General features: G+C 42.9%; 1 protein-coding gene across 4 annotated transcripts; it reads left to right on the top strand.

Moving 5' to 3' along the window:
- The first annotated feature begins 1,444 nt into the window (after positions 1-1,444).
- On the top strand, positions 1,445-14,233 carry PTGR3 (prostaglandin reductase 3). 4 transcript variants are annotated; one of them, XM_054059261.1, is made up of 3 exons: positions 1,445-1,477; positions 2,530-2,663; positions 9,032-14,233. In XM_054059261.1, exons 1-3 carry the CDS (start codon positions 1,469-1,471, stop codon positions 9,954-9,956), a joined length of 1,068 nt encoding a protein of 355 aa, XP_053915236.1. In that variant the 5' UTR covers positions 1,445-1,468; the 3' UTR covers positions 9,957-14,233. The 4 variants fall into 4 exon arrangements, with proteins under 4 accessions (XP_053915236.1, XP_053915235.1, XP_009562524.2 ...); XM_054059260.1 differs by lacking the exon at positions 1,445-1,477 and adding an exon at positions 1,639-2,388; XM_054059262.1 differs by lacking the exon at positions 1,445-1,477 and adding an exon at positions 1,675-1,815.
- Positions 14,234-20,768: the final 6,535 nt, after the last annotated feature.

Raw genomic sequence — 20,768 nt, 5'->3', positions numbered from 1 at the left:
TGAAGAAAAGACATTCACTGAGTGGGAGAGATTAACGTGAACTGTCCCCCCTCCTAAACTCCTGGGAGAGAAAGAGATCCACTCTCCCTCTCTTCTCTTTTCACTGAAATATAACACACATTCGGATCCCAGGGCTCTCAGACAGTCTCAACTGATAGACAGACACATCGAGCTGCTTTTCCTGCTTCAGTTTGTTACTCCTCCTCCTCTTGCCCACGTCACCCTGACAATTACAAATAGGTCTCACACAAACCCATACCTGTCAATCTTTTTAATTGCTTTGTTTTCTTTTTTTTTTTTTTGCCTCTCCCCCCCCCCCTTTCCCAGAGCTAAACAATATGACAAAAATAAAAAGACTTAATACAGCGCAGCATAAAAGATTCCTCATGTGAGACACGCGTTGAGGGGGCTGTTATTATAATCCACTTGCTAAAGTGCTGTGCAAGACACATGTGCCGGCTTAACTTCAGCAGAGGTCTTTTTCCAGCAAACTTAAAATAAAGGAGGGGGGGAGAACCAAAACAGAGGATGATACCTCGCCGTGGCACACGTCTAACCGGCACTGAATTAAAAATGATTTGTGGGAGATTACGGTTCATCCTTACTTTAAAATACCAACAGATTGCAGAGCAAGAACTGCAGCATATGAAGCATGCTGCTAATAGATTTTGCACAGTATGTGTCTGGGGATTTATATAATGCGAACTGCAAGAACAGAAGGGTTCTTCCTTTTTTTTTTTTAATTTTTTTTTTTTAAGTCAGGAAAGCAAATAAAAACTACCCAGCTGATTCCTAAAGGAAAACATTCGGAACTGCAATTTTGCTCTCTTTTGGGCAGAAGGGGATTTATTCTTTTTTTTTTCCTTTTAATTATTAATACCGCACAATTAAGCAATGAGCTGTTTATACTGGTAGGATGGAGTTAATTCTATGAATTACACGGGAGGTCCTCCGACATCGGTGCAACATCTCTATTAGATTCCCTGCCTCCCTCCCTCTCTCCACGCAGTTCTACCAAGTTGGGATTGGCGGCTCTATCACAACATTTACTTTGCTCCCTTTACCCAGCCGGTTCCCTAGCAGGTTCCTTCTCCCAAACGTATCCCACGCGGAGAACCGATTATATTTTTATTATTATTTTAGGGAGAAACAAAGAAATAAAAGAGTCCCGGGAAAACCCACCACGACCCAAACAGCCTGACAGCAGCCCGTTCGCCTTCCCCGCAGGACGGCGGGGGGGGGGGGATGCTGCCAGCCAAGAGGAAAGCCGGTGGGAAAACCACCTCCTTTTTACATCCCACCGGTTGTCCCGGTCCCCCCCCATCCCCCCCCCCGCCTCCTTGGCGGCCGGTAGCGGCTCGGGGTTGATTCGTACCACCTTGCGAGGAAGTGAAACGTTTCGCACGGAAGGGGAGGAGTTTTCCCTGCCCGCGGGCAGCGGCTCCTCCGGCGGCGGCTAAATAACAACATGGGGAACGTTAGCTGCAACTTCTCTTCCACTTCTCTAACCTTATCGATCCGATAACTTATCGTGCTTTCTTCCTACCTTTTTTTTTTTTAATTATTATTATTTTTGATAGGAAGATAACCTCTTTTTGTAAACTAAAGAACGGAGGAGGTGGGGTGGGAGGGGATCCGAGGCGTTTCTTCCTCTCTTTCTCTCTCCTGTTTCTTAAATCCCTTAGTCAGGGGCAGCGTGCAAATTAAAAGCAAGCCTTTAGGAGGAAATCTAGCCTTCCGTCTATCTGACGGACCAGAGCGCGGCAGCGGGGACGGGGACAGGAGGGACAGGAGGTGCCCGTGTGCGTGGGACAGGTAGGGACAGGAGGTGCCTTTGTGCGGGGGACAGGCAGGGGCCGGTGGTGCCTTTGTGGAGGGGACAGGCAGGGAGAGGAGGTGCCCGTGTGCGTGGGACAGGTAGGGACAGCAGGTGCTTTTGTGCGGGGACAGGCAGGGGTCGGTGGTGCCCGTGTGCGTGGGACAGGGACAGCAAGGACAGGAGGTGCCCGTGTGAGTGGGACAAGCAGGGAGAGGAGGTGCCCGTGTGCGGGGGACAGGCAGGGACGGGAGGTGCCTGTGTCCGTGGGACAGGGACAAGAGGTACCCGTGTGCGTGGGACAGGAGGTGCCCGTGCCCGGCGCGGCGGGTCGGGCTGAGAGAGGGCTCGTGGGGAGCAGGCGAGAGGCTGCCGCCACCGTCCCTCCCCGCTCCGGTGCCGGTTTCGGCGCGGCGCAGGGGCAGGGTGGGGAGGAGGCAGGCAGGCTTGGGTTGCACAGGCACGAATAGCTGCGTGCGGAGAGTTTCCCCCGAGCTGCCTGCAGAATCCCGAGCCGCAGCTTCCCCTAACCGGGCGGGAGAGGACATCTGAGGCAGGGCATGAGTTTTGGGGTGAGAAGCGTCGCTTTGCTGAGCTCCCTATCCCCGTGGTGCTGGTGGCGGCGGCCGCGCCTGTCCTGCGCCCGTCCCGCCTGGTCCTGCTCGCGACATATCCTGGACATGTCCTACTCCCGGCACTTTCTGGATTTCCAGGGTTCGTCCATCCCCAGCTCCATGAAGAAGCTGGTGGTGACTAAGCTGAGCCAAAACTTCAGGGAAGCGGTTGCCCTGGAGCAGGACTCGCCCGTGCCGCTCCCGGGAGACGGAGACCTGCTGGTCAGGAACAGGTGAGCCCCCCCTCCGGCACCTCGCGGCGTGCTCCCACGCTTTGGAGACGGGCTCCAAAGTTGTACTAGCTGCCATCTGGTGACTGTGGATTTAATCTTGTGGTGGTGGTGGTGGTGTTTTGAACGGCTGGTGCCACAGTCCCGGCGCCCCATCCACGTGGCTGGGGGTGACGCTTCTTCCTCCTCGTCCTCCTCTTCCTCCTCGCTCTCCTCCTCTTCGTCCTCCTCCTCCTTTCTCTGACGGGGGGTGCGGTGCGTGCGCTGCTCCTGCCTGAGGAGGAGGAACACCTCGGGGCCCCTTGTGCCAAGGAGGGGGAAAGAGCCAAGTTTTTGACGTTCAGAGAGCGACGAGGAGGGAGTGAGACACTGAGAAGAGCTTGGGAGCCCTTCCCGGGTCCCTGCGACACGAGGAGTAGTTATTACTACAAAAAGTGGAATATTTTTTTATTTAACGTAGAGTTAAGTTTCATGTAAGAACTTGTATTTTTTTTTAAAGTTACGACAGGATGTCCCTCAGATAGCATGTTGGGTTTTTTTTTTCCAAACAGTGTTTTTCCCAGACACTGTTCACTCTTTGGAGATGATAATGCCTTGTGTGAAGTGTGATCTGTGTCTCGTCTTCTGTAATCACCTCTGTTTGGATACTTTCCCCATCTCAAATGCAAGGTCAGGCAGAGCCAGCTCCATAGCTCCAAATTAGCAAGGGTTTGGACTGCTGTGAAGTTCATAGTCACAGTAAAATTAGTCCTTGGAAAGTAATAGAATATGCATAAGCTTTCTGGGAAAATTTATACATATGCATGTGAATGGAAAATACATTCTGTCTCATGTGCAGCACCGGTCTGGCTGCACGTGATTGATAGAGATCACTCCCTCATGTTGCCCAGGCCTGAAAAAGGGTGCTTGCTTTCCAAAATGAGACTTGGAGAGAGTTTATTTGCAGGCATTTTTATTTACACGCACGCAACTCCCGGGGTGTGAGGGTGTCTTCGCTGTCCCCACTCAGCTCTCTGGGGACACTAAGGTGCAGCCGTGCCATCCCACAGCAGCCACTCTCCTCTGTGCGACCCTGCATCGCCTTTCCCTTTACCCCCATCTCTGCGCGCCCGGAGCGGGGCCAGGGCAGCCAGCCTCGGCCTCCCCGCAGTTGTCGGCGGCTTTTTAAGAGTGGAGGAGGTGACATTTTGCTTAACATAATACACCGTAAATCCTGCGCCAGCTCCAGGGCTGCGCGTTGTCCAGCGCTGTGACCAGCTCGCCATGAAATGAAGACTGAGGACAAAACATTGCCTCGCCCCCCCCGAGCTGTCCTCATAAAACCTGTTTGTTCTCAGTGGCTCCTTCTTAGAAGCTGTCATTCCTTAAGCTAAAAGTAAGCCTTTTAAAGTTCAGAGGTTTGTCTGCCCGCGAGGGGAAGCTGAAACTCTGGGAACCTCGGAGCAGACTGTGTGGCTGGCGCAGAAGAGAGCGGCACTCACAGGTTCTTGTAAAGCAAGGAATGCATAGTAACACATAGTTTGCCATGCCTTGAAGATGTTAAGAGGCTCTACGTTAGCTTGAGAACAACACTGAAAGTTCTATTAAGACAGTGTGCGACTGTGAGAGTATGGAGGGGGAGGGTGTATGTGTAATCTCTAACATGCATCCATATGTAACACACAAATATGTAGTAAAGAAGGGGGCAGGAGAAAGAAGAGCACGGATGCCTCCAGGAGCTGACGAGAAAGCTTCTGTGGCACTTTAATCCAATGCTGACACCTCCCACTAGGATTTCTGAGACAAAAAATTCCCTCCAAACTTCAAAGTCTAAAACATTGTGTTGCTGCATCCACTGATGACCATGACACAGTAATGGCATGAAACTGCCATCAGGCTGGGGTTAAATTCCTTTTCAGGGAAGAAGAGGTCAAAAGACTTGAGATACAAGCAGCAAGTCTCAGTTAATGCAAAAGAGAGCAACATCCTTACATCCCAAATCCCCTCCACCTTCTCTCTTCGCGTGGAGTCCTTCTCATCCTCCCCCTTGCCTTTCCTGTGAATTTTTAAAATTTATTTGTACAGCCTCCAGTGTAACTTCATTCCTGCCTCTCTTCCCTCCTTGTGCTGGGTAGGCTCCCTGGGTGCTAGGGGGATGTGCACATCTCATGGTAACAGGGCTGAGGCACAGAGCGCGCTCCAGACTAAAGGCAGGAGCTGGTCCACAGATTCAGGCAGGCAGTTACTGTGTTTTAACAGACATCAGCCTATTACACATATGTTCCTGTACAGACACACATGCACAAGTGGGAATGGAGGAGAGGGAGAGGTGAGTGATAAAGTCTAGATTTAGAGTTCATACGTTTTGTATTATTTGGTGTTCTGTGGCATTTCCTCTCTATTTATTATTATATTCTGAGACATCACAGAAGACACTGGATCACGTTACTGAAAAACATTATATAGGAGCTGCAGCAGGAAGCGAGTTCTGAATGAGTCCCCCTTTCTTGTCACTCTGGGGAAGCATTTTCCAATCCCAAAAGGATGAGTCCCTGGCTACATTTAGTTTTCAAAAAACCAAAACCTAAATCCAACTATACATTTTCTAATAGGTATAAACACACAAATAAAACAGTAAAGGACTTGAGTTCGAAGAGTGCATTTGCAGATTTGTTCATTTTAGTCTCAGTCATGGCTATGAATAGTATTAATTGCTTTGAGCTTTTTATGCGAACAATCCTCATCCACCACAATAAAATCTGGGTTTAGATTTAGGGAAATTAAAATGTGCTGAATTCCTGTACAAATACATATTTTAAAATAAGATGCTCTTTGTTAGGTGGAACTTTCTCTCCCTTCCCCCCCACCTTTCTTTTCCTTTGGAGAACAGCAACTCTTATTTCTACCTTTTTATATAGAGAAAAAAACCCAAAACATCCTTTATTCAGAAATGCTTCAAAACTGGAAATAATTTAAAGCTTTTTTCTTTTTTTTTTTTTTTAGTTTTTATCCTGTGTAGGAGAGGAGGAGATAGAAATATGAATAAGAAATGCTTAACAAAGGCACTTAAGCTTCGCATGTCCGTTTGTCTAGTTTTTTTGGGGGGGAGAAGAAAGATTGCTCCATTTTATTGCAGAAGGACCCACTGCTATGCTGCTATGAAGGTTTCATCCTTCTTACAATTTGTTGGGGGATTTCTGAGGTTTTCTTAAGGCAGTGGCACATTTCGTTTCCGAAATACCTGTAATGATTTACTGTTAGACTGGAAGATGGGGGGAAAAGTTTCTAGAAAAAGGGACTAAGAGGGATTGAGAAAGTTTTTGGACCAAGACACTCTGATGGATCACAGTGGGACAAGTGGAGGACTATTCCTGCTGAGTGTTTGGTCTAAATAATGTTTTTCTTGCATAGTACTGGCTTGGATGACTTTGTTTTGTCTGTGTTTAAGGCTGTGGTGCTGGTTGTAGCGTCTCACGCTTTGTTGTGGTACGAAAAGCAGCATTTCCTCCCCTCAGCGGTGTCCTCCTGTTTTCTGTAATAAACAATACGAGGGGATTCAACACTGTTGAGTATAAATAAAATGGGTGACTCAATGTGCATAATTATTTTGGGAAAACCCAATCTCTAGCTTTTTTTCCACCCCCCCCCCCCCTCAGGTTTACATTTGAAATGTTGAAGGGGCAAGCCTCAATTAGGAACTGCTAAATTAATTAGTATATTTTAAGTAAGAAAGTAAACCAAGATAGTATTAAAGATCTGGAAGGGCTCTCAAAACCCACCATCACCCCAAGTAATTGTTACTTTTGAGCTCTCCTTTTCTCAGAATCAGAAGTTAGTAAACTGATCTTCAACTTGCAGAGCGTACTTATTCCTACTTTTAAAAGCAAAACAATCTAAGAAACTGCGGGTACATCCTACCACCTCCCTCCTGTCAGCTGGAATGACAAGGCAAATTAGACTATATGTTTTAGACAATATGGTTTAATTCAGACGCTACGTACGATCGTTTTAATATGCAAGAAGTCTAAACAACCTTTAAAAAGAGCCCGTACAATACGAACAGGAGTTTTGAGTTTGCACACAATAAAAAGGGAGTTTAAAAAAATTAGGGGGGAGGGAGGCAGGGCTGTCCGGCAGGCTGTATTGATTAATAATGATGAGCTCAGGAGCCCAGGGAGATGCGTTTCCCGCAGAGACTGGGAGGGAGCGGGTGCGGGCACACGCGTGGCCGTGTCTGTGCGTGTGGGCAGCATGCACGGCTTTGTCCTGCCAGCGCCGTGTCCCGGCCACCCCGCATCCCCATGGAGAGCCCCTCATCCCCTTGGAGAGCCCTGCATCCCCATGGAGAACCCCTCATCCCCTTGGAAAGCCCTGCATCTCCTTGGAAAGCCCTGTATCCCCATGGAAAGTCCCGCATCCCCGGTGAAATCCCCGCTTCCCCATGGAAAGCCCCGCATCCCAACTTGCGCTCCGCGGTCCCTGCAGCCGCACGGAGAAGTTGCGGTGCAGGCAGGCAGGCTCGGCATCGTCTCCCGCTCCACAACAAAAGCAGCGGTGCGTGTGCTGGAGTCCCGGCCCCGCTGCACCACCTTCTCCGCACGCAAAGTTGTTGTGGGTTGGTGGTTTTTTTTGTCCTCACGGCGTTCTTTACCTGCCTTTGTGCTCTCCCAGCTGCCCCGCAGCGCTGAGAAGAAGGAGAAACTCCTTGAAGGGAGGAAGACGGGGCGGGGGATGCTTCTCGGCGTTCCCACCGCTTCTCCCGGGCGCGCTGCCCCGGCCAAGGGCGCCCGCCCGGTGCGCGGGGGAGGCTGAGCGCGGCGGGGAGCAGCGCGGGGGGCCGGGGGCTGCCCTGGCAGCTGCCGAGAGCGAGGAGGGGGCGAGCGCAGCGCCCGGCTTGCACGAGGTGGGGTGTAAAAGCGGGAGGAGGGCAGCAGCGCCGGCACGTCTCGCCTCGCTGCTCCCAACCCTTCTCCCTGCAGCCCCAGGGACGTGGTTTCCCTCGGAGGCTGCTGCTCCGTTAGAGATTTTTATGTCTTTTCGGGGGACTGTATTGGAGTTACCTTAAAGCAGCATAATAGATTTTGTTTGTTTGGTTGGTTTTTTTTATTATTTACAAAGAAGAGGCAGGCATTTATTTTATTTTATTTTTTTGTTGCGTCCAAGCAGTGAATTAAAGGCAAAATTTAAAAAAGCAACAGTAATTTTTGCCTATTTTATGCAGGGATACGTGTACACACACGTGTCTTTTTACATGGTGAAAGTGTGAGATTCTCCATGCTGTAAAGAATGAAGGAGATAAAAATAAACAGCGGTTTTAGTTCTTCTCACTCAGCGTGCAAGCGATTTAAAACTATGCACACGTATGATTTGCACCTATTGGTAACTGAAACGATGAAAAGTCCACTGATTGCATACTTCTGCAGCTTTTGCATGGTATCCCGTACACCTTTGAGGTTGTCACTTTCACATGTAACAAAAGTCCTGGTGTTCTCTGTTGTGTGTGTTTCTTTTTCACATTGTCCGGATAACAATCTTCCCCAGTCTCTCTTCCCTTTCCTGTGTAGAGATATCATAGTTTGTTTGTTTGTTTTAAAAAAAGTTACTAAAATATTCTTTGTGTTCAAGCTAGAGCATAACTTTGTTAGGCATTATCTCCTGATGGTTAATCAAGTCCTGAGAATGTCTCTATCTATTTTCTTAAAAAAAAATTAGCATCCATTTTCACCTGTTAGAGGTCAGTAGGACTTGATACTCAGTCTTATAATTTTCGTCCTCCTATGCAAGGTTGTTTTGATGTGTGGCAAGTAATTTATATAAAGAAAAATATTTTAACGTCGACATTAGCTACATCAAAAGGCAAATTTGCTGTAGTGACTCTATCAATTAAAAAGTACTTGCCTACAGTAACATGACCTTGCAAATGACATCGATAGCTAATATGATCATTAGTCATTAACGGTATTGTATTCAAAAATGTAAATTTGTTGCCAGAATCCACATATTTACCGCTTTGCACATTTTATTCTACGGTATTTTCACATGCTGTATAAAGTGGTCAATTAATTTTCATCTTCTATCTTGTACAGAATTATTTTTAGTTTACTTAGTTTGGTCAAATGGACCGGAGGAAAACAGAAGTTGATTTGGCGTTTTTGTTTGTTTGTTTGCTTGTTTGTTTTCTTTTAGCAAATTTATCTTTAATTCTATACTAACAAAATGTAAACTACAGAAGTCTGATGGAAGTAGTCTCCGGAGTGTACTCATCGTTCAAATATACCAATAATCAGAAAAAAAGTCTCATTTTTATCCCGCGAATTTAAATTGAAGGTTTCTCATACAACAAAGACTTGGGGAGGAGTAAATCTCATTAATACATTTTTGTTTTCTTCTAGATTTGTTGGCATTAATGCATCTGACATAAACTACTCAGCCGGTCGATATGACGCTTCAGTTAAACCTCCATTTGATATAGGTTTTGAAGGTGTCGGTGACGTGGTAGCATTAGGACTCAGTGCTAGTGCTGATTATACAGTGGGTCAGGCTGTGGCCTACGTGAAAGCAGGTTCCTTTGCGGAATACACAGTTGTGCCTGCCAAACAAGCAGTTCCTCTACCCTCTGTGAAACCCGAGTTTCTTACTCTAATGGTAAGTGGTGCTACTGCATACATCAGTTTGAAAGAGCTGGGAGAGCTGTCTGAAGGCAAGAAGGTTCTGGTGACAGCAGCGGCTGGAGGAACGGGCCAGTTCGCTGTGCAGCTTGCAAAGAAGGCAAAATGCCATGTAATTGGAACCTGCTCCAGCAATGAAAAGGGTGGTTTTTTGAAAACCATTGGCTGTGACCATACGATCAACTACAAAACTGAAAATGTCGAAGCCGTTCTTAGGAAGGACTACCCTGAAGGTGTGGATGTGGTGTATGAATCTGTTGGGGGGAAGATGTTTGACTTGGCTCTTAACTGCTTGGCTACCAAAGGGCGCCTGATAGTTATTGGGTTTATCGCTGGCTACCAAAACCCTACTGGCCTCCCGCCCACTAAAGCAGAGTTATTGCCAGCAAAACTATTGAAGAAGTCTGCCAGCATCCGGGGTTTCTTCTTGAACCATTACCTTTCTGAATACAAAAAGGCTCTGAAGCACTTGCTCGAGATGCATGAAAGAGGAGATCTGGTTTGTGAGGTGGACTTTGGAGACATGTCTCCGGAGGGCAAGTTCATTGGCTTGGAGTCTGTATTCCGTGCTGTAGATTACATGTACATGGGAAAAAACATTGGAAAAATTGTAGTTGAATTACCTCACTCTGTCAACAGTAAGCTGTAAAAACAGAACAATGATATAAATCAGAAGAGAGAAAATGGGCACTTTATGCCTCAGAATTACTACAAACAATTTCTTTTTTTTAAGCTTCGTAATGGATATTATATTAAAAACAGCATTAAGGTGCTAATAAAAAGTTTTTTGGGGTTTTGTTTTTCTTTTCTTAAAAGTGCTTAAATCTGTTTCTGTAGCACAAACTTAATGGGCCTGTGTTTGACTCTGTTGCTTAGGCTAGCACGAGACAAGAGCATTGTTCTTGACAGAATAAGTCTTGATGCAGAGGCAGGTTTAGTCTGTCAGACTGGTTTGATAATACTTTATATATAGTTCAGCTCAGAAAAAAAAAATCTTTCAGCAATTTTGATTCCCTGATTTAAAAATAAAATTGTTAGAACTAGACTAAGTAAAGAGTGTCTTCTGGTTGCTCAATTAATCTCTTGAAATTTCTGGAAAAAATTATGCTCTTCACTTTTTGTCACAAACATGCTAATCATAATTCAGTTGCATCATGGATCATAGTAATATTCCTTGACTGGTTACACAGAGAACATTTATTCTCTAATTTTGACATGTCAGTAATATTAAGAGAAACAACTTGACCTTTTTTTTTTTTTAATTATGTCTTTCGTAACTATAGACAACTATGCAATTTTGTTTTAAATCTGACTACAAGTTGCAATATAATCTAATTTTGTTGCCTTTGCTTCTGTTGTTGTTTACTGTCCCTCCCCCCTTTAGTCAGTGTTACAAGGTGATGGGAGTGGGATCTTAAGCCATGTTCACGTGTGTTTAGGTCCTGTGTATTTTTTGAAGATTTAATAAAGTTAAAAAAGCTATTTAAATATTTGTGGCATTTATTCACGGTGATTCAGTTCTTGCTGACTAGCTCCTTTGTAGGTAATCTCTGTGTTGTACACTTCTTTGGCCAGTGATTCTTGTGACTTCCCATTATCAGGCTGCTGTTTGTACTTTTACCGAATATTGCTTCTGCAGAAGCCCTTTCACAAGCAGCAAGACCATTTTAAATCTGCAGGCACAGTACCTCATACACGAACCAGCGCTCAGCCATAGATTATCTAGCGACTGCAGTTAAAAGGTTTTGTTAAGTTTTGACAATTCTTCCTCACTTAATAGATACTATTAACGGTACATACAGTGGGAATTCCAGCTAGAAGTGTAATATTTTCCAGAACAATAAAATACTTTAAGCTATGCTTGCTCTACATCTTTTTTCCATAGCAAATGTTTAAGATCTTAAAGGCTGATTTTGCCACATCTTTTGAAACTATACATACACTTGAATGCAGTTGGAGAGATGGAAATTTCCTAAGATTATACACCTAATAATAAACGTAATGATAGACTGATAATGTCTAGGGGTTGAAGGAAAAAATCCAGGGTAAACTTAAGTTTTGGGCATTATTCAGGACTAACTGTACATGACGTGTTCAAAAGTAACTTATATTTTGCTCAGTAGTACAGGCAGAAGAGAAAGTATTTTTAAGTTTGATTTAGCGTTTTTTAAAAGATGTAGTGCATCCTAAAGAACTGTGTGCAACAAAGAACTGTCTCTTTTTTGGGCCACGCCTAACTACTTGCTTTAGTCCCACTTTTGAGGATCTTGGAGAAAGGCAGAACGTCTTGAGGTTTTTCCACTATTTCTCTTTTACTTAAGCTGAGCATCAAATCACTATGATTTTTATTTTCAACAAGATCTGCTGTTAGAAACAGACATCCGTATTCCCCTCTAATATTACAAACAAGGGTGTTTTATGTGTTTTGAGTATTTAGAAAGGCATATTTATTTGCCTTCAAACTGGATGCTAGAAAGATACAAACACTCAAGTACCATACAAGATCAGAATATACAAAGTTCTCACTATTTTATTCCTAAGTAGGTGATTTCTTTTCTCAAAGGTGGTACCCTTGGTCAGTGAATGCATATTTAAAACAAAAAAAAAAAGCCTGTTTGGTATGTACTAGGGCAAAGTAAAAAGAATACGATTGGTTACATCTGTGCTGAGCATGGAAGAGTTCCATGGATAACAATTTTTCAAATTAAGTTCCTGCAGTTCTGTGCCAAAACTTATCCAAGTGGCCCGATTTTCAGAGGTGTTGATTGCTGCCAGTCCAGTAGATTTAGGTGTTTCTGAGGGAGTGAATTCCAAATGTTTTTGTCAGAAATGTTTTTGTCAGAAACAGGATTCTGCTTGGACATACAGCATTTTACTTTCTTTTCAATATGTTGCTTCACGTATAACATTGAGTAATGTGACTGCCCTGGGCTCTTTTGCTGATCAAAATAAGGCAAGAGAGGAACCTTTGGAAGTTTACAAAGTATACACACACACACTTTTTTTTTTTTCCCCACATATGACATTTAGTTCATTTTAATTTTTGCTTTAGGCTTCTTATTTAGCACTTTCATTCTCATCACAGCATTAATAAAAAGTTTAGATTTTTTTATATGCATAAGTTGTATGGCAAATGTACTAATTCCGTAGTGCTTTTGGGTTTGGAGTTGAACTATGGCCATTGGGCTTGTCCTTTTCATGAAATGCCTATGTTAAGCTAAAGCAGTAACTCAGAATATTATAGGATTGCTCTTCTACAAATGAATCCACAATGAAGAAATAGGTTTTGTTTTTAAAAACACAACTTCAATAATTTAGATTGCTGAAAGAGAGCATTATTGTCGGGGAGAGGGTGAAAAGTGTTTCTGAAAGACACAGATAACGCTTTTCTGCTGAGATTCATAATAATTTTTGGTTTGCAGGAGGGAGAAAGAAGCCAACTTCTCTTTATTTAAAAGTATATTCTGCAAACTTAGAGTTATGGGAGCAGAGCTGACTTTGAATAAGTAAGCTATGATGGATTTAAATAATGTTTAAATATTAGCTAGATAGGAAAATGTATATGGCATGCACACACTGAGAGTGGTGATAGGACGTTGAACATACAAGGAAAAGAAATACTGTAGAGTCACAGCAAGGGATTAATAACAATACACTTAATATGCTTGCAGAAAAGGTGTATTAAAAGCTGTGTGCACAGTGGGGACTTAAATGATTAAAAATAATAATACATTTGCCTGGGAAGGACTAAGTATGCTATATGTAGAGAGCAGGGATTTAAATAATAATACTATTAATAATAGCAGCTCATTGAGATGTGGTTGCTAGCACTACACCCTAATTTTACCTTTCTAAATGAATTTGCTACAGAGGAATCTGGCATTGTTTGCCGAGACTAACAACAGAATTTCCCTTTCCTACACACATATGCTTCCATGGAAAAACAACAAAGAAGTAGATGAAGAGCTGGCTTTTTTCCTGAGTCTGTCACATGTGTGCATATGCACGCACACATGGACACACACATACTCACTCTCTCCTGGCCTGCAACCCTCAGCACATTTTACAGACATGCTTCCTACTTAATTGTTGTGCTGGAGTCTCCTTACACCTTTTTGAACCAAGTTAAGATTTCTACCAAGCAATAGTTTGCTATATATTTGTATGTGTGCATATGTGTGCGTGTGTTTATATATAAAATGTATGTATTTAATAAGTAGATAGGAACTGCTCTGTCATGTAAATGCATTTAATTACAGTCTCTCACAGAAAAGTTCACAGTGGTGTTTGCAGATACTATATATATTCCTGCTTCTGTCTGAGGAGTAAAGAAATTTCTCTACTGAATAACTGTTAGTATCTATTTTACAAGATTTACTCATTTTCAGGTACCTAATGTAGCTGCTAGCATGCATGCACAACAATACAATTTATATGGTAAATGGAACCAAATAATGGCTTCACTGAATGTTATGGCTGCACTGAAGGGAAATGTCACGGTAAATAGCTGCCAAATTATGGATCATGCCGAAGTGTCACAACTGCACTAAAGACAAATAGCACTAGAGGCTATTGCCACTGTGATGCTTTTGAGTTATGAAGAAGAGGAGCAGCCTGATGTGAGTCTCTTTGTGTCCTCATTATAGCAAAGGGTTACTGGTGCAGCGTACAAGAAAACCTAGTCCTACGTGGTAGCTAGTTATTAATCTGTTCTTTTTGAATCTAACAGCTGTAGCAAACTAGGAAATCTTTTTCTTGCTTTGTGAATACATATACACACACACACAAACAAAGAAAAACTTGCAGGTTTTACGAATGTAAATGTGTACAGGAAATGACTGGTAATGGAAAAATGTTGTAATAAAATAATCTAATCAAAGAATATTATTAAATTTAACATCGTATGTGTCTGAAAGCTTTAGTTGCTTCTTATGCAGATAGATGTGTGAAATATAAGCAATAATGCACTTTCTCTCTTTGTAAAGACTTGAGTAGTAAGGACATTACCAACTAAATTGCTTCTTCTAAACTGAAGTGTGTCCCGGTTTCTTTCATTTTAATGGGAGGGTAATAAAGATGAAAGACTAACATTTTAACTGATGGATCCCTTAAGCTACAGAATCAAAATTTATTATGTTTTGAGGGAATATGCTAAATCCTGAAATGTGCAAAGAAGCAGGGAAATCCCAGGTAAAATAAAAGCAAAGTGATTTTTTTTTTTCATTTTTTTAAAATCCAACATACTTTTATGAATGGAAAATTACATACAGTTTTTACTTAAGCTGAGAAAGCAGTGTTGTTTTCTCTTTGGGGAAAAAAGAAGAAAAAGGGTAGAGATATTTGGAGGGGGAAAAAAGCGATTTGAAAATGGAGGGCCATCACTCAGCAAGTGGCCTCTTCTTTCTAGGATCACTTTTCAAAAGCTGCCTGCAGTGTTCAGGGAAGTGAGTTTGATGCTCTGCACACTATTGTACACACCACAAACGTACCATCCATAATACAGCACAATTGTCAGTCGCTGTTTTACAGAGGAGCCAGGGCTGAACAATCATGGTGGATAAATTACTTTTCTATTCTACAGCAAGTGGCCTTCCTACTATGTGAAGCTTAAGGTCATTGGCAGGGCAGCGAGGAGGAAGCTTATATATTAGTTAACTCTAATGCACTAATAGTGTTCAAATAGAGGAACTATACCAATTAATTACAGTTAGGTTTGTTTTTCAAGATGAGACTGATGACTTGAAGAGTTACTGTGCTGCAATATATACGTATACGTATATGTTTTGCTATCTTGCTACTCCCCTTCTTACAATATTCCTGTAGATAACTTGTTTTTTTTTTTTTTCTTTTGCATCTGCATTAAAGCCTTCAATATTCATTATTACAAGCATTCAGGCTTCAGATATAAGAAAATATTCGAAAAAGATTTTTCAACTATAGCAGCACATTCTGCTAACATTTCTCTACAGTGTAATCTAAAGGGGGAAGGGAAGGAAAACCTGTCAAAAATTAAGTAGAACATCCGTGAATGGCAATTAGCATGCCCAGAATTTATTTTATGTACAACGCAGTGGCAAGTAGCTGCTTCTTATTAAATGAAAATCCTGTATTATGTATTTCAGGAACATTCCAACTAATGAGTATGTAATGTCCTTAGTATAACACAGAACTTCTTTTTGTGTTCACAACCACAAGATGCTGGAAACTTGACAAATGATATCATTTAAGACAGATGCCTGCCTTAGGGACCTGTTTTTTGGCTTCCTGTTTCTGGTTTTTATTTCAATAACATTTGTAATTGCCACAGGATCTGTACCTGTGTAGTGTTTTAACCCCTTCAGATATACTCCATAGCATTAACTCCTTGGGTAGGTACTCGGGAATCTTTTCTTTTTTTTACCTCTTCAGCTGGTGTGTTCTTCCTCTCTCACAAACACAGATACACACATAAATAGAAGCTGGACCTATTTGACCACAGAAATTTTGACATGAAGGGGGTTAAATGGTCATTGCACTAGCTGTGTTTTACTAGGGAAAAAGTACATGTAGACCAGGCCCAAGGCAAAAATTAAAAAGCTGTCAGGTATGGCCTGCTAATTGTCAATGAGTTACAACAAAATTCTGTGTACGTGGCATAGGCACACAATACCTTGCTCTCAGTTACACTTTCTAGTGTACAGTTCCCCCCTTTAAACTCATGTACTTTACTGAAGTCATAGGGCAGGATGATTTTTGACATCACCGCAACTAGATGTTGGTTATAAGGGCCATTTTGGTGGTGCTAGTTCAACACGACTTGTTAAGTATACCCTGTGGCTCCAGCAGAGCCTGCTTCAAGTAAAGCCCCTATCACAGGACAACAGCAGTTTTCAGCTCCCCAGGCACTCATGCATGGATCCTGGCAGACTGCAAGAAACGTTTCTGCAATCTAGAGCAGCCCAGAGGTTTTGGCGGTAGTTTATGTCATGTTCTGTCTCTCTTTTGCTTTTTTGTAGGTCTTGCAAGATAAAATATTATAAACAGGCTGTGCATAAGGAGTGCACGTGGTTTTGCATAGGGGAGTTTTCACTGGGAAACGTTACTAAATCCTACCCTGCACTATTGTAACAAATAAGGGCTTGGAAAGAGCACAAGCTCTTGGCACCTATTCTGCAGGTAAGAATTTTGTGCTTCTCAGAAGCACTTAGCTCTCCTGGACATTTGGATGTCATTTTGAAGCAAAAACTTTACATTCAAGCCTTCTGTCACAGGACGTGTAGTCTCATTGCACCTGTACGCTTAAGCCAAGTTTATCCTGTGAAGTTTTGAATGGCCTTATCTTTCTTCAGAACTGGAGCTGAGTACAATTAAAACCTCGAGAAACATCTCAGTTTACTGCAGGACCAGACAGCACATCATACAAATGTACCCTCTGGACCTTCTGTAAGAGAAGGAGAAGGAGGTCTTTATCTTCCATCACAAAGAGGAGGTCAAAAGGAGTAAGCAAGTGCCTTCTTCTGTTCTGTTCTTCTGACAAGTCACTTCTGCTGTTCTAGAGCTGATTTTCAGAGGAAGTAGGCAGGCACAAAAATCTCATTATGCATTACTAGCACGCTGTCTTAAAACCGTACCCCTAAGGGGCTAATTCACAAAGGGAATAGAAGGGAAGGAAATTTGTATATTTTCTGGAAGCAGTAAGACATGACATGCAGCACGGTTCTGGCTGATTACAGCATGCCTCAGGTGAGCTGGGAGGCACAAGGCCGTGAGCCAAGTGATTTCAACCACCCAAGAAAGAGAATGCCACAGAAATGTATTGTGTGGCATGTCTGATTGCTACAAAGAAAAAGACTCCGACTTCATTCATGTTGGCATGGTATTATTGGCATGACTGTCTCTGGCAGCCTATCAGGAAGTTTTATTTGCATCCAGAGTTTTGAAGGCCATTTCATAACGTTAAACAAGGATAATGCTGAAAACGTCTGGCTTATTTGCCCCTTGACACCTATGTGTAAACCCTCATTGAAGCCCTAATGAGAGGTTCTCCTCGGGCTGAGTTACTTTGAAATAACCCCTGCATACAAGCAGTGTAACGTATTTTCGTCCCTGCTTAGGGTGTGGCAAGAGTAACCAGAAGGAAGTGAATAAAGTATGTTATTTTTCCTATATTCTCAGTAATCAAGATGCAGTCAGTTATTGGATGATTTGACTTTTTACCGAGCAGGGAAACCTCAGTCTGCTATCACAAGTGCCTACTAATAAGAGAGATATTGAGTCAGTTTCCTCTCCTGGGAATGTAAACGAGGAACAAGAATAACACTCTTGAAATCAGTGTAAAAATGGTCTCTGAGAAGAACCTGGCTCATACTTCCCTCTGTGTGTGTGTTCATGCTGCTGGAAAAAGCAGTTCTAGCGCAGACCTGCCTATCCTCAAACCCTAGTGAAATTTCCCAGTGCCTCCAGATAACTCCGAAAGTCTTGGGAAATGCAGTGTGTTCACAGTCTGTGGTGGTGTAAGAGCCACAGAGGCAACAGCAGCAGCTTTCAAGCTCTGAGCTCTCTGATGACGGATGGTGGCACAGTGAGCCCTGCTCAAGAGAAACTGCTAAAAAGGCAGCCTCCAGTTCTCAGGTACCCTTCTTTACAAAATTAATTAAGATGTGAGGGACACGTTGTCATCTATCCCAGTTTAAAAAACAATTCTCCTCTACCTCCAAAATCCTGAGTTACTTGATAACTGTTCTTCCTTTCCGTTCTTTCTCCCCACTTCCCTCCCTCCTCTCAGGGGAAGAAAGAAAAGAGAAAAGGTGAAATAATCATAAAGGGGAAGGCTGCTGGAAGCATTTCAGGCTTTCTTTCTATTTGCAGGGGGAAGTTCAGTTATCCTTGTCTTGTAACATTCCTAAACCTAACAAAGCACGTGGAGTTTTGCCTATAGGCTCTGCTACAAAATTTGAGTAGATTTATGGCAAATATGTACAGTTTCCATTTTACCACAGAGAGAGATATCATTTTTGTTTTCAATATGCAGCATCTTTTCTAGTGAAACGGGGGAGAAAAAAAACCCACTAAAAACAACCCACCAAGGACTCTTTCCACCTGTACGATTTCATTTGCAGTGTCTTTCATTCTATCTGTTAATGCTGCAGTTCAACGCGATGAGGCTACCTCTATTGCATTTCTTCCTTTCCTGTTTATGAAAAGCTGACATGTTCAACAGTCACAAAATACACAAAAAGAGGAAGGAGCGAAATATTCCTCCTTTCCCACAAAGCTGAAATTGTAGCAGTACAAACCAGTTCAGTGGTGGTTCATATGGAATGAACCAGAATCCTATAAGGCAAATGGAGGGCTAAAACACAGTGTAGAGAAAAATGTTGTATTTAGCAGGGGCAAAAAAAGGATGTTGTTAGTGGCATTGTGTTCAGACGACTGGAGGAAAGCCAATGCTTGTGCTTCACCACAGATGAGTTCAACAAGTAGCAACAGGCTTTTATTTTCCCTATGTAAATCAGATACAGTCCTAAATCTAACAACAATACTTCACAAATATACTGCACTGAGAACTAATGCCAGTGCGTTTGCTTTCTAGATTCTTTTCTTCCACTTTCCTGGCATTATGTCACATTTTCAATTAATTACAGACTAACGCAGGGTGGAAAAGCGATGAGAATAATTTCTTTGCGTCCATAAATATAGTCAGGACTTCACCATATTTGTCACATATAAACAACAGTATTACCTCCTGTAGCTTTCAGTAAACAAAATGTTGATAGTACTGTCATGATGGCTGGAGGGGAGTGAACACAGTCATTCAGGCATAGATTTCATTGGGACTTCACAGCATAATTTTGCCAGAGTACAACTGGCATCCACTCGTATCCAAACGATGGAAAATTTTTTTGATCCTTGAAAGCTAGCCACACTATATTGGAGGGAATATAGAGAGTGGTACTTTTCCAGTGCTTTCCTATCTATCACGCAATAAGTGGAAAGGTTGAACAGACCCCAATTCTGACACTTCTACTTAGGCAACAAGTACAAAAGTCTGAATAATTTTAAAGAAACCACACAAGTATTGAGAACTTGCCTCACTCCAAGAAGATACAGTCCCAGAGTGCTGTGACTGAATTAGAATTTTTGTTCAGCTCTGTGTTTAAAAAAAACAACAACCCTGAATACTCTTATCCCCTGCCCAGGGCTGGCCTGGTTCTGTGCCTGGCAGGCTGGCTTTGCTCTGAAGCACACCAGCTCTCCCTACCTTGTATATTTTAATGCCGACACTGATCTTCAATCAGCATTGCCCTGGCCTTCCAGTGAAAATATGCCAAAATGTCACAGGTTTCCAAATGAAATGCAAATACTGAACTTTCTGAAATTTACTGATAGTATTTTACTCCTTTACCGCATCTGAGCTGTACCAACGAGACACAACGGAAACAAGGGTTTAAGATTCCTGACAGTAAAGGTAAAGTTCCTTGCACTTGCCACTCCACAGATGTCTCAGCTGGATGGTGTGTAACATCTCCGGAGAAGAATATGAGTCCTCTGATTGCTTGCTCACTCGGTATAATGAAAAGAAGCAATGAAATACTCAAAGTCAGGTCAGCCTACCTTTTGTCGTACGTAACAGTTATTACACAGATGTCACAGCAGCAGGTGCAAAATAAATACCTGGATAATGGAAACCATTTGCTTTGCCTTTAGCCACAGGCATCAGGTCTGATTTACTGGTTGCTGGCAGCTAGAGAGTATGGGAGAGCCAGGCCCCTGTAGCCAGCCTCACCTTTATGTGCTCAGAGATGTGAAAAGATAGCCATGGTAGAAGTTGCTCTAGAGGAGACCGTCTTATTTCTCTCCAGTGCCCTCCTCCCCATGCTGCCTACTATTCTGCCAGAGTAGGGAGATTTAGCGGAGCCATGAATCTATGCTTTTGCACTGCCCTTTCATCAGTTGGCCCTCAGTGGATGTACACAATCTGGAGCAGTCTTTGCTCAAGGCAAACAAAGTAAAGGAGGAGAGTGACATTTCAGACTTTCATTGCAGAGTCATTCAGGTCACTCACTGAAATTATAGACACCAGCTCCAGCAATGTTAACAGCCAACTTTAGATTATTAACCATCCTTCGGATGGCAGTACATTTATGGTGCGAGCACACAGAGTATTCCTCCAAATTACAGGGTGTCCTAACACAGCCAGTCAAACCACATGGACCTCTAGATGCAGTAAGCAGTGTAATTAAGTCTGTTTTCTCATTTGTACTTCCCCAGCAGCACTCAAAATACTCTCTCAACCACTGGATGCTGCTCTTTACATCAGGCTATGAAAGGAGATAAGAGCGAAGGGTGCCTTAACAATAGCTCATTAAGGAGACCTCAAACATTTTCTTTTATTGCATTATTTATATTTTGGGTGATAATAAAACACTATATCCAGGGCACAGTGCACTCAAGAAGCTTATTGGCCTCTAGGTTGTTTCAT

Source organism: Cuculus canorus, chromosome 2 (genome assembly GCF_017976375.1).
Source record: "Cuculus canorus isolate bCucCan1 chromosome 2, bCucCan1.pri, whole genome shotgun sequence".
In the NCBI taxonomy this organism is placed as follows: Eukaryota; Metazoa; Chordata; class Aves; order Cuculiformes; family Cuculidae; genus Cuculus; species Cuculus canorus.
Note: the sequence above shows the minus strand (reverse complement) of the source record. Positions and strands in the feature narration are given on the sequence as shown.